Raw genomic sequence first — 14,150 nt, forward strand, 5'->3', positions numbered from 1 at the left:
ATTGTCTGGTGTCAGGGAAAATGGTAGTTTTTCCAGCCTAGAAGCTACCTAATATATCCTGGATCTGGATACCCAAAACATTGTTCCTATCATAGGAGGGGAAATGAGGAAGCACAGCATTTTGAATTTTCTCTCAAATAAGATTGGTTTGGGGTCACTAAAGTGAACTTGATTTATACCAGATTTGGTCCTTCCTTGTCCCTTTGCCTCTCTTTATACTGGGAGGGTGTTCCCAACTAGGTTGAGTGGTTTGGATATGCCATGCCAATTTCACCCTTTGACTAGAGCAGAGATAGATTTTTAGAATACAGGCAATGTGAATCATTCTTTAACCTTTTAGCTACCTGAATTGCTAAGATATTAAAAGATATTGGTAAGAATAGGGTGTGGTAGTTCTTTCTAGGATGCTAATATGTTTGACATGGTTTCACCCTAAAGCACTGATTTATGTAATTAGAAGATTATATACTTCCTCACCCCCTTGCAAAAGAAAGAAAAAAAAAATCAAATAAATGATTGAAACCATCACATTCCATCCCTTCCAGGTCAGTTTCTCTGAGATGACAGAATGGTAATTTTAAGCCCTTTGTTTCATAAACTGGGCGAGGTTAATATTTTGTGGTTGGAGAATTTTTCTGACTGTGTTCACTGGGTGCACTCTAAAATTTGTTTGCCTCTTTTTGGGTGTGATACGCGTACATCATGTTATACTTGTGATGTCCCAGTGTCCCCTTCTCCCTGCTCCCCTCCCCCCTCTACTTCCTTAGAGGTGATTTGTTGAGTTGCCGAACAGGACCAAAATAACTGACCCACTCATCCCAGAACTATTTGCATTCTTCAAAACCATGACAGTCTCTATCAGATGATGGATCTTTATGTTGATTTATTTTGACTTACTCTTCTAGTTTACTGTGGTGCCAAATGGATACCAGCACCTATTTTAAACCCTGTTTTTTGATTTAGATCCTACATGTGTCCTTGATCTGGGAGCCATGTTTAAATGGATGTGTTGTTTCTGTACATATTTTAGACTGTCAGGTCTACCCTGCCTCCTTCCTTCTCTGGACCAACAGAATTGGATAGGGAAAGAGTTCAGTGCCTTTCTTCCTGTTTCATTAGAGGCAGGGTAAAGATGAAAAAGAAACAAAATGCTCTCCAGCTACTGGATGCTTTTGAAGAAAATATTTTTCAGCCCCCAAAACCCTTTTGGCCTTCATTCCTTCTTGGAACCCAATAAGGAGAGAGATAATAAAGCTCACTGAAGATGTTTTCCTTAAATGACCTAGCAGAAAAACTACATCTTCTGGACAAATGAGAATATTTGGAACCTCTTTGGACCAATGGTATTGGATGTTTAAGGTTCTTTGAGCCGTGTAAGCAGTTCATCCCTGAAATAACCTTGACAAAATGCCTTGGTCAGTGCTTGATCTTGCTTGTCTCCTAGACTAGGTCTTTCGCACTCAGCTGAGTTTCTCTCTCCCCTAAGCACCTTCCAGCTTGGGGATGCATCTTACAGTGAAGCAGGAGTTAAACGTTTGGTAGTTAGCACAACATCTCACACCACTGCCTTGCAGATTTTAGACTTTACATGGCCTCCTGTAGATGCTCATAAAATCAGTTCAAAAAACGCTCTGTGTGGGCTTATTTTGTTCAGCCAACAGATTGAGATTTAGAACTGTGGAAATAATTTTACCCTGTGTTGCTTTTTCTCTCCTCTCCCTACCTGTGTGCAAGCTGTCATTTAGTAGCCATTGATGAGTTAGGCAGTCTTGGTGTGAGGTGCAGAATCACAGCTCAAATGGACCATGATTCCATTTCATATCATGAGAAGTTTTTATCTGTGTTTTGATACCCCCTCCAAATTTCAGCAAACCCCATAAGATTTGATGGGCAGAAAAAGACCCTCACCCCATGTTATACTTGAGTAATTCCAAATACTATTTTGGTACCAAATTCAAGAATGTCCTTTGGGGAAGAATCTGCTTGCATCTCAATCATTTCTCTTACATCTCTCATGTAGAAATTTCCAAAGAAATAGATCCATTTAATCTCAAATCCTGTTTCCTTAGTCTTGACATCAAAATCTTGTGATAATTATGGTGCCAACTCTGTGTCCAGACATATGGTGTGTTAAGAATAGCTAGCATTTATATAGAGCTTTTAAGTTCTCAAAGTGCTTGACAGATTTGTCTTATTTGCTCCCCACGATCACCCTGGGGAGGTAAGTGCTATTATTATTTTGTTATGGTTCAGTCATTTCAGTCATGTCTGTGGCCCTGTTTGGGGTTTTCTTGGCATGTGGTTTGCCATTTCCTTCTCTAGCTCATTCGACAGATGAGAAAACTGAGTCAAACGTGGTTAAGTGACTTGCCCAGGGTCACACAGCTAATAAGTTTCTGAGGCTGGATTTGAATTTAGTCTTTCTGATTCCAGGTTCAGTACTGTATCCACTGCACCACCTAGCTGCCTCCAAGGCTATTATTATCATCCCTATTTTATAGTTGAGAGAAATTGAGGCTAAAAAGGTTAAGAGACATGCCCAGGGTCATACAGCTAGTTAAGTATCTGAGCTCAGATTTGAACTCAGGAAGATGAGTCTTCCTGACTCCAGGCCTGACACTCTATCCATCCACCATGCCACCTAATTGTCCATTTGCCTTTGCACTAGTTGATGGTAAGAATGTTTTGCTTCAGGACTTAATCTTCATGGGGCAGCTGCTTTGTCCAAATTGATTGCCGTAGGGAAAGATTAGCTGGGCACCATTATCAGCTAGTTGGATAAAGCTTTGGTTAAAAGAGTGTTTACTATTAATGAGGCCATTCTCATATTCTGGAATTTGATCTCCATCCATACAGGCCAGTTATGTCTCATCACTTCTGGCAGTCATTTCATAAATACTGACCACCCAAACATACCGAGCAAGACAGTGTAGATCACTAACCCCTGGGAAAAGAGATGTCAACATGATTGTCTGCAAAGGAAAATAGCTTTATTTTAACTTTTTAAAATGATTTTATTTCTGTTTAGCAGCATGGCAGTTTTTTGATACCTGTGTAAGTAATGAAATTGGCCTTCCCCATTTTGAGAGACTTTGGGGTTGCCTTTTCTTTTTAGCACCGTCCTTATTTCTTCTTAGAGCTCCCCACCTCACTGCTGTATTCTTCGTAACAAGCAAAAGAATGTAATAAGAAAAAATAATAGCTAGCATTTATATAAGGCTTTAAGGTTTGCAAAGCACTTCGTGTAGATGATCTCATTTGTTTCTCACAATAACCCTGTGCCGTGATTGGCCCCATTTTACAGATGTGGAAACTGAGGTTGAAAGAAGTAGGGATTTGCCTGAAGTCATGTAGTTAAAAAATGTCAGGAACAGGATTTGAACCCAGGTCTTTCTTATTATTCACAAGGGGCTAGTGCTCTGTCTATCATATGATGCTCCTTGTGAGCAAAGCCAACCGACATGGCAACCATATCTGATGGCATAGACCATGTTTAGGGAAGAGTGTTTCATTAATCAGTTCTCCAAACTCAATATTGTGTGCCACATATCATCAGATTTTGGCTTCTTATTTTTAATAGCTGCTTTGTTTCCAAATTGACATGCGTTTATTCAGTGTCTGGAATGTTCCAGGCCCTGTTCTAGGCACTTTCTAGATAACATGGTAAGAGAATAATTAGGATCTTTGGGTCATAACTTTAGAACTGGAAGGGAATTTAGAAGTCATCAAGTCCAACCCCCTCATTTTACAGGAGAGAAAACTGAATCCAGTGAGATGAAGCGACCTATCCAGGGTCTCAAAGGTAGGGAGTGAGTGGCAGAACTGGGAATCACACCTGACTGCTCTAACTCTAGCTCCAGGGCTCTTTCCACGAAGCCATGCTGCATCCATTTTGTTTACCCTTGGGCCATTACTGGGTACATATCGATAAAAGATACAGGCTCTGCTGTGGAAGATCTTGTTGCTTAAGAATAGTAGGACCTTATAGTAAGGGGACACCCTTGTTCTCTTCCTGCACTTTGCTTCTTACCCAGGATTCGTGATGTTAGACGAATTTGGAAGAGGCAGCTTCATTAGCAGCCACTCTTGACAAGGGTGCCAGTCCTAGTTATCTGACACTTTGAAATGCCAGCTGAGACCTGCTGCTCCTCAGCAGCTATATCTGGTTCTTTAAAGACTGGTAGGAGAAGAGAGAGACTTGGCTCTTCCAGGTCTGGGTTCTAGTGTGCTTGCACTGAGAAAAGCACCTTCCCTTGTCATCCAAACAACCATTCACTTAGTACATTCTGGAGCTTCTGCTGCAAATTCATGGTGCCCACTAAAGGAGTTAGTTCAGTTTCAGAATTGTGGGCCAAGGAACAGAATACCGAACAATACCAGTATGCATGACTCTACCTTATCTTCCTTTGCCAGGCTACCTTCTTTTCCAGGTTGAGGGCTGGTAGGGATACTGAGCTCAGAAGTCTGGGATTCATTCATTTCTCTATTTACTATGTAACTTACCTTTAACCACACACGATGATGGGCTTCCTCCAGAGCACATGAAACCATCTCTACTGTGGCGGCTGTTGTTTTCTTCTGTTCCCAAGGGAGCAGGTGGTTTGAGGCCACACTTGACTTGCCAGTTTCTAATAGGAGCAGTAGTTGTACTCTCCCTCTTCTGGCTTAAAGGAGTGGCTGGCTCCTTAAAGAATCTCTATGGAGAGATAGGCATGATCATACTTTATTGCAGCAAGGAGAAAAGGATCTTGGGGAGAGTCCACAAGAGTTGGGACATTTATGGCTTTTCTGTCTACTGCAGCTTCTTCCATCAGTAGCAAGATTTGGTACTTTATAACATTATGAGACATTTGGGATCTTAGAGTTAATTAAAGTTAGTGGTGAAAATAATTTCCATTTTTTTTTGGAGCCATGACTGTGGAATGCTTGGGATCATCATCCCATGCTAGTATTTGCTCTGATGCTGTGTACTCTGCGGTCTTCTGCAAATATTTATTTAATTGAATTATATGATGTGTATACTAGTTGGGCTGAATGGCTCCTTCTAGATTTGTGTTCTTGTTTTTGTTTTTATCTTTCCCACCCCACCTCCAATGTTTCATCATCTCCTCTTTTCATTGTTTTGTTTTTAATTAATTGATTTGTTTTCAATTTTCAACAATCACTTCCATCGTCTTTTCATTGTTTTTCAGTCCATTAGTCTAGTTATGTCCAACTCTTCATGACCTCATTTGGAGTTTTCTTAGCAAAGATACTGCAGTGGTTTGCCTATTCTGTCTCCAGCTCATTTTACAGATGAGGGAACTGAGGGTAAGTGACACAGACACAGGGTAAGTGTCAGGCCAGATTTGAACTCAGGAAGATGAGTCTTCCTTACTCCAGGGCCTGTGTCCTATCCACTGGGCTACTTTCTTTCATAAAATCCTGCAACTTTAGAGCTGGAAAAGGGACCTTGGAGGGCACCTAACCTAGCAGGCTTGTTATTGGCTTCTTCCACCACACCTACCTGCCTTTTGAAGTTGTTCTCTAACCAGGTTTCTTTTGTATTATGCTTGTCTTCAGATTTATATTGTAAACTCTTCAACTGGGGATGACTGTGTCTTCCATTCTTTTTAAGTCAGCTCTCTTTTCTCCATCCAAATAAGTACTAGGTCCTTCAGTCAAGTGGAGTTTTCTTAGTAACCTGAATCTGAGCACAATTAAGTAAAATATATGTGTATGGAACTCTGACTTGGATGGAGTTTTTTAACCCCACATCTTCACTAATCAATCAATCAAAAATATTTATTAAGCACTACTACTGTCAAGCACTGTGATAGACACTGAGTGTACAGTAACAGAAATGAAGCAGTTCTTGCTCTCAAGGAGTGAGTAGAGAAGAGGGAGAAAATATAGGTGACCAGAGTCAGGAAGACTTGAAGTCCAATCCAGCCTCAGACACTTGATAGTTGTGTGACCCTGGGCAAGTCACTTTACCTCTTGAAGCCTCAGTTTACTCATCTGTAAAATGTGGCTAATAGTAGCACCTACATTACAAGGTTATCATGAGAATCAAATAAATATATTTGTAAATTACTTTATAAATCTTAAAGTGAGATATAAATGCCTAGTCATTATTGCTGATTATTGTGTCCATATATAAATATAGAGAGAAGAAATACAAGATGAATAGAAGGTAGTGTTGGGAGGTAGGGCACTAGCAATTGGGGGGATCAGAAAAGGTGATGGTTGTGTGAGTCTTGGCAAAAATGGGGGATTTTATGAGATAGAGGTGAGGAATAAGGAGTGGCCAGTAAAAGGATGGGAGATGAAATAATATGTTTGAGGAATAGCAGAAGGCCATTTTGCCTAGATTGTAGAGAATCTAAGAGGAGTTTATATTTTATTCTAGAGGTAATGGGTAGCGACTCTTGATTATTGGGTGTTAGGGAGTGGTGTGGTCAGGCTTGTGCATAGGGAAAGTCCCTTTGGTGACTTTGTGGACCACAGATTGGAGAGATGTGAAGCAGGGGGACCAATAAATTAGTCCAGACAAGGTTATGAGAACCTGAGCCAAGGTGATGGTTGTGTGAGTAGTGAGAAGTGGGTGGATATGAGAGATGAGGCAGAGGCAGAAATGGTTGGTGTTGGCAGCTGCTTATAGATAAGGGATAAGGAATTGGGAGAAATTGAGGATAGCATTATTCCATATTTAAGAGATTAGAAGGATGGTGGATGCTCTTAACAGAAGTGGGAAAGAAATAGGTCATCTTTCTCTTCTATCATCTTCTTTCTCTGGTCTGGCAGTCCCAGAACTTGCTAGGGGCAACCAGGCAATGGGAGGGCTTGCCCTTAAGGCTTTCTTTTTTTCCTCCCCCAGGCTACTTGAGTGGCCATAGGATTTGGATGAAAGATGGTAGTCAACAACTCTGTTCCTCCTGATGAAATGCCTTACTCTCCATCCTGTTGTTGTCCCCCGAGGTCCTCTGCCCTGCCTTTATGCCTTCTGATATCTTACCCATTCACGTAACCTGAAGTCCCTTTGGCTTTGTCATTTTGTCCCACCATTGTACCCTTGAGACTTGAGGGACTTCTTGTATGCTCTGAAGCGAACTTTCTCTGTTATTTCCCCCCAATTAGAGTGAGCTTCTTGAGTGCACTGACTTTCACCATTTTTCTAATCACATTCCTAACGCTAAGCACAGTGTAAGTACCTGATAAAAGCAATCTTATCCTTCAGGTTAGGGAGACGGTTGGAAATGGGGGAAAATAATTAGTTCTGTACTGAACAGGTTGAATCTTATGGGTCATCTGGTTCTAAATGTCTAAACAGTAGTTTTTGGTGTGGGTTTGGAGTTCAGGGGAGAGACTGGAGCTGACTATATACATCTGGGGGGCATGTACATACTCAAATGGATCTATGACTTCATAGATTTATGAACTCCTTCCAGTAATTCAGACCCATCCATTGATGCTCAACCCATCCATGTTTGCCCATCCTGTGCTCCTCTCTTCCATGTAGTCCCAAAAGTTTTCCATCACAGTCCACCCTACATGCTCCAGGTCTCTACATAGAGATCATAATTGAACCCATGGGAACTGGTACAGTGACTGAATAAGAGAGTATAGAGAGTGAATCAATCAGCAATCTTTTATTAAGCACTTACTATATGCCAAGCTTTTTACCAAGATCTGAGGGTAGAAAGGAAAAAACAAACCATTCTTTATGCTCAAGGAGCTTTCATTGTCCTAGGGTAGGAATTTATTAAGTAAGCACTTACTTTGTGCTAAGCCCTGTGCTACATGCTGACTAGAAATAAAGTGAGACACTGATCATAAGGAGCTCCTCATTCAAATTGGGGCGGACACAGAAAAGGAAGGTCAACTGCAGGGCTGATGGAAAAGCCCAGAAGTCCTAAAGTGCAAAAGTGGGGTGCTTAGCAAGGTACAGATGTCCTTAGTTTGCATAGATAATTAAGATGAGGGTGACGGGAAGACTTCAGGGCAGACAGTAAAGAAAGGAACAGAGTTGTTGGCTACCATCTCATTCAATCCTATGAGCAGTCAAGCAGCCTGGGCAAATGGAGAAGGTAAGGTAGTAAGGGCAACCTGGTGGTGGTAATGGCTCTTCCCAAATCTTGGATTGACTCCAGGATAGAAGCAAAGATGAGGGTAACAGAATGAGAGGGGCAGGAAGCCAGGGTAGGATGTCCATTAGTGCTCACTTTTGCTGCTGCCTCACCTCCTGGTTGGGTTCTGGGACAGTCTAGAGATACAAGAAGGGGCAAGATAATGGAGGATGGGTTATCTTAAGTGATGGCAATTCTTCCCATCTCCTGGCCATTGTGGACTATGGCAAGATACGGGATATGGCTTTCCCTTTGTGTGGCTTGAGGGTGAGGGGAGGAAGAACTTGCAAGTTTGGGTATTTTAGGGAGCATCAGTATGTATATTGATGTTTCCTAGTAATAGACAAAAGTTGGGAGAAGAGGAAGACTGTAAACCAGATGTGTAACTTCTTAAAGAAGTAGAATGACCAGGAGGTCATTAGACCACAGTCACTATGATCTAGACTGGGTGATAAACTTAGTCTTTTGAGGCGATCAGGATTGATATACAGCCTCTTCTGCCATAACTAATCTGAATCCCTCTGCCAAATGAGGTGAATCTTGCAGGCCTGCCAGCTTTGGTCGCCATTTTGGAAGTCACTCTCATGGAGTTGGACTGATACCATAGTATAATAAATGATGAAGTTGAGTTTCTTGTAACCTCCTAGTGAAACAAATATTTTTCTGGCAAATTGTAGCTTTGGTTTCCACTATTGGGTAAGTTCTCACTCCTAGTGCTTCTTTTGGAAAGCACACGTCTTCTTTTCCCCAGCCTCCCTAGACAGGAATCTATACAGTGGGTTTTTTGCCAAAGTAATCCCTCTGTCGATGGTCCTGCATGAGGGAGCATAAATCAGTTTCTTAGAACTTCAGTAGTTGGCAAAATTTGGCATATTATAAGCAGCCTATTTTGAGTGTGTTCTTATATAATTAGGAGGAGAAGGGAACCTTATTTGGCAGGCACAAGGGACCGGTAATAAAGTCTATTCCCAAACCTCGTGGCTTGAAAGAGGGTGGTTGAGTGATTATAACTAGATTGTATAATGAGGAAAGCAAAAGGGGCCAGGATTTAGGGTAGCTTTGGAATCAAGAGAATGAATAGGAGATGGTCCTAGCGGGTTTCAAGGAAGAGAAAGGCCTTCATGGTTTGTTTGAAATGGTGTCTACCTATCAAGTTAGGTCTGTTTCCATGAAGCTAGCCAGGGTGGGGAACCTGCAGCCTTGAGACCACATGTGGTCTCAGACTATTTACTATATGCTGGTCCATGAGGGTGAGATTTCCAGAACTGGGCTGGAGGTCTTTCAGAAATAGTGGATTTTAGTAGCATCCAACTGCTGTGGCTGAAGCTACACTTCCCTTGACAGCATGAAAGCTTTCTTATCTCCTAGGTGGCATCATAGATAACTTTTTGGGGAGTAAGGAAAACCTGAGCTGAATTCTGCCTCAAATTTTTATTAGCCATGTGATCTTAGGTAAATCATTTACCCTCCTACCTCAGTTTTCTCATCTGTAAAATGGAAGAATTAATAGCACTGACCTCATAGGATTGTTATAAGAATCAGATGAGATGATCTGTATAAAGCCAAGTGCTACAAAAATGTGTTAGTACTAGTATTATTACCAGTCCTTGAATAAAGACCTAAATACTCTCTGGCATATATATGTGTTGATAGCAATTATAGGACTGGGAAGAGAAGTTCAAAATCAAAGGTATTACCGACAGTTGGGGGTGGGTGGGTAGGAGGCTGCTCAGTATAGAACTGGGGGGGGGGGGGTGCAGAGAGTGAGAGAGAGAGAGAGAGAGAGAGAGAGAGAGAGAGAGAGAGAGAGAGCACAGTACTGTACAGTAAAGAGAACATAGGTTTTTTTTGGAATGTGAATTTTTTTCAGAATTCTTTACATAAAGTTGAATTTGCATAATGTGAATTTACATAAAGCCAGAACTGTCTGTATTATAGCTAGGTCCAAGAGGACCTAGGAGGCAGCTAGGTGTCTCAGTGGCTGGAGCTCCAGGCCTGGAACCAGGAAGACTTCTCTTCCTGAGTTCAAATCTGACCTCTGACACTTACTAGCTGTGTGACCCTGGGTAAGTCACTTAACCCTGTTTGCTTCAGTTTCCTCATCTATAAATGGAGCTGGAGAAGGAAATGGCAAATCGTTTTAATATCTTTGCCAAGAAAACCCCCAAAATATAAGAGTTGGACACAACTGAAAACGACTGAACAGTAGCCAATAGGAAGGCATGTTGCATGTTCAAAATCACCTTTCTTTTCAGAGTTTGAGGACATTTTATTTAAAAAATGACAGAGCTATGACCTATCTTTTACACCTTCTCATCCCACCCTTCGTTTTTGCAGAAGAGGATACTGAGCCCCGAAGAAGACAGATTACTTGGCCGCAGCCACTAGTTATGAAATGATTGAACTTAATCATTTATGGTTGAGTTGTGGCCACCCACAGCTTACGAAGTTTTTAGTAGAACTAGGAAAATAAGACCTAAATGTTTCAGAAGATTCCAGAAATTCCTCAAGGGAGATCCCTTGTTTTCTGTTACCTGGAGCACATAAGCAGATAGTGATTTTTGATGTTCTGATCCCTGGTATAACTGGTTTCAGTGAGTAGTCTGTGCTCCTAACTCCTGGCCTTTTTGTCTCCTCTCCTGGGGTTTGACTTTGAGGCTTTGTGGAAATAGATTTCTCCATTGCTGGCTTTTTCTCTAGGTCCCATGCTTAAAGGCTGTTAACAGAGCAGTGTTTGAAACTATTTGCTAACCTCAGCCTAGAGTACAGCTGGGAAGCTGTTCATCAAGTTTTGGAGGGGGATAATGGAAGGGGGGGGTCCTTGGAACTGACTACATAGGAAATCCAAAGAGTTTATAGGGGAGGAAGCAGCTGACCCAGAAGGAAAATCCCTGCCTCTTCATCTTTCTAGTCATTCTGTGTTGTGATTTTTTTTTTTTTTTTTGAGTGGAGGGAGGGTATAACGGGTAAGGAGGAGATTTTAGAGCTATAAAGGACTTTAGGATTATCCAGTCCACCCTCACTCTCCCTATTTTACGGATGAGAAAACTGAGGCTGAGTGAGGTGAAGGGACTTACACAAAGCCACAGTTAGTAAGTAGTGCAGCCAGGTGTTCTGCCTCCAAATTCAGTGCTCTTTCCACTAAGCCGCATGGCCGCCGCACCCTACCCCTCCTATAGTGGCAGAGACCCAAAATTTCACCATCACTCTGTCTTCTAGAGCTGTCATCCTAGGGATAAATTAATCCAGGCAATTGCAAAGCCAGTGGAAAATATAAATAGCGAAGACAAGTGTTAAATGGAATCTCTATTGTTAATATCCAGGATTGAAATGACCTGTAGCAGTAGTTAGTTTTTGCTTAGCTGCAATTTAAATTTCTTAATCTGTGTTTTGCAAATGGGCCAAGGAACTGTCAGAATCCCTGAAGTGTTTGTGTGCTGGAGAAATGTATTAAAGAAAGAAGGGCAGAAGCAGAAAGCATTCCATTTTCCCAAGGGGCCTTCCTGCTCTTCACTCATTTCCTCTGAGTACCAGAAACCCCTGAAGGATTTTGCTGCTGCCTGCTGGCCTGCCGTGTACAGACTGCTGCAGAACTCCAGCAGCATGGCAAGATCCAATCATTAGTCCTCTGCAGGCAAACGCCTCTGCAGACAGACCTATGCTTGTGTTTCCCTGATTGGAAACTTAAACTTCCAGCTTATGCATGGTGGGATCTTGGGTCTTCCAATTTATCTTTCTTCTAATTTATCTTTCATTTAATTAATGAAATTTGAAGGTTTAGTCAATGAAATTTGAAGGGACATCAGAAAAACAACTGGCACTAGAAATAGTCACTCCCTCTCTCCCACCCTGAAATCTAGGACCCAGGCTCTCCATTTCCCCCTCTGTTCTCTCATCCCTAAACAGCAGACTGGAATAATGAAATGGTCTGATTCTGTAGCCTTTGAACTAGGTAAGCCTTTGGAGTCTTTCCCTGACAAGGCTTGCCATAGTAGGTATTCTCTCTTTAGCCCAGGCAACTGAAAGTGATCATTAGTCTGTTAGAGCTTAACTTTTGGAGGTGATTTTGAGCGTTTACATGAAGAAAGTGCATACATACATTTTGGTGCATTTTTATATTAAACATACCCACACCCTGTCTGTCAGATTCATTATTTTAAAATTTTGAATGAAATCCTTTTCACCATTGGAGAGGCATTCATAAATCCCTGCCTTTCAGGGACTTTCCATACCACCACTTCATCTCACCATCCCAGCTACTCCTTGGGTGCCAAGTTATCCATACTTTTCAGGGTCCCAGAGTTGTTAGTTTATATGATATATTTTTGTTTTTGGTGGTGATATTGCTCCTTCTTATCTCCTTTCTGGTATTTGCATAATCAGAAGAGGCCTTGGGAAGGCATTGAAGTGCATCCTCTAGCCCCCAAGCAGCTATGGCTCTGCATGCCCATCACATAGCTTAAACAAGTTTTTTATTTGAATTATGCCAACCTCCGTGAATCCCCAAATGCCACTGAATCAGTTTCTGGAACTGTCAACTACAAAGCACCAACTCTGTGGTGTCAGCCCTTTTATCCCACTAGAATCAATGCCTCAGCTGTCCCAGATGTGCGGATGTGGATGATGTATACCGCGAACTTGGAGCACTTAACCTAACTTTCCTTTATGTTTCTTCTCTGCTCCTCTCCCCCTACCTTTCTTCTCTTTCCCTGCTGTGATCTTATCTTTTCAGGGGATGTACTCTTCCAGATGGCAGAAGTTCACAGGCAGATTCAGAATCAGTTAGAAGAGATGGTGAGTATCAAGCTTCCACTGGCTGGACTCTCTCTGAGAAAGGGTGGATAGGTCAGATGCCTGTGGGCACCCAGTAATCAAGTTGAGGATCAGAAGATAACCTAGCAGTTTGTTGGGCTGTGGATGTACTTTGTAAGAGAGCCCAACCATGGGGCTGCTGTCAGGAAGCTGTAGAAATATGGCGGAGCCTTTTGGTTAGAAAGAGAAAGCTAGTTTTGCAGATGGTGGAATCCAAAGAAAATAACATGTGGGATGGAGAGGAAGGCCTGGTGAGAAATGCCATTGTCTGGAGTGAGGGGGAGGTCACTCCTGCCGCATTTTATACATTGGAGGTATTTCTCACAGTTAATCAGTGTCTCAGTGGAGCCGCTGGCACTGTAACGGGGAGAGAAAACTGTCTCCATTTTTATCCATGCGAAATCAAGCCATTTAAACTTGGTTGATAAATGCTGAAACTGTCAAGCATTGCCTTGTCTCCTGCTCACTTGCATGTTTTCCAAGCAGTCTCCTTGGCTCCATATGGGTCTCCATCTGTCTCCCTAAGTTCATCAGCCGATCTTTCCTTATCTATCTAGACAGGAATAAGCTCATCTTTCAAAACTGGATTGGCAGTCTTAAAGAAAATTATTTGGCTTTTTGAAAAAAGGCCCATGTCCTGTGATCTGTCTTGTTTTTATTTGCCAGGTTTTGTCCCAGTAGATGAGCAGGCAGATGACTTTTCCCATCATTAGGGCAATATTTGCTTAGACCTGACTCCTAAGGTAATGTTCCAATATGTTTTCTTTCTTGTATTTAGCTGAAGTCTTTTCACAATGAACTACTCACACAGCTGGAGCAGAAAGTGGAATTAGATTCCAGGTATCTAAGTGTAAGTAACTATATTCTCATCCTTTTCTCTCTCTCTCTCTGTCTCTCTCTCTCTGTCTCTCTCTCTCTGTCTCTCTGTCTCTGTCTCTGTCTCTCTCTCTCTCTCTCTCTCTCTCTCTCTCTCTCTCTCTCTCTCTCTCTCTGTGTCTCTCTCACTTGTCAGATAACCAGGTGTATTTTCTGAGGTATTTTTAAATCCTTCCCCCGATCTGGAGATTTCTCAACTTCCTATGAGCTTCCCATACAGGTGCCTCTCCTAAAATTCTTACCTGTTCTAAACCAAGTACCTATAGTGTAATCCTGGTAGTAGTTTTGTGAGTCAAAGCATCCAAGACTCCACCTTGCTTTGGTTTGAGTGCCCCCCTTCTCCTTCTCACCTTT

The 14,150-nt window shown here is 41.9% G+C and overlaps 1 protein-coding gene across 5 annotated transcripts in view; it reads left to right on the top strand.

Moving 5' to 3' along the window:
• Positions 1-14,150, top strand: part of BAIAP2 (BAR/IMD domain containing adaptor protein 2) — a 170,734-nt gene that overhangs the window by 81,152 nt on the left and 75,432 nt on the right. For all 5 annotated transcript variants that reach the window (XM_072645276.1, XM_072645274.1, XM_072645275.1 and 2 more), the window contains exons 4-5: positions 12,841-12,902; positions 13,699-13,770. In XM_072645276.1, the coding sequence (XP_072501377.1) occupies positions 12,841-12,902; positions 13,699-13,770 (134 nt within the window). The remainder of the gene's footprint in view (positions 1-12,840; positions 12,903-13,698; positions 13,771-14,150) is intronic.

Source organism: Notamacropus eugenii, chromosome 2 (genome assembly GCF_028372415.1).
Source record: "Notamacropus eugenii isolate mMacEug1 chromosome 2, mMacEug1.pri_v2, whole genome shotgun sequence".
Taxonomy (NCBI): domain Eukaryota; kingdom Metazoa; phylum Chordata; class Mammalia; order Diprotodontia; family Macropodidae; genus Notamacropus; species Notamacropus eugenii.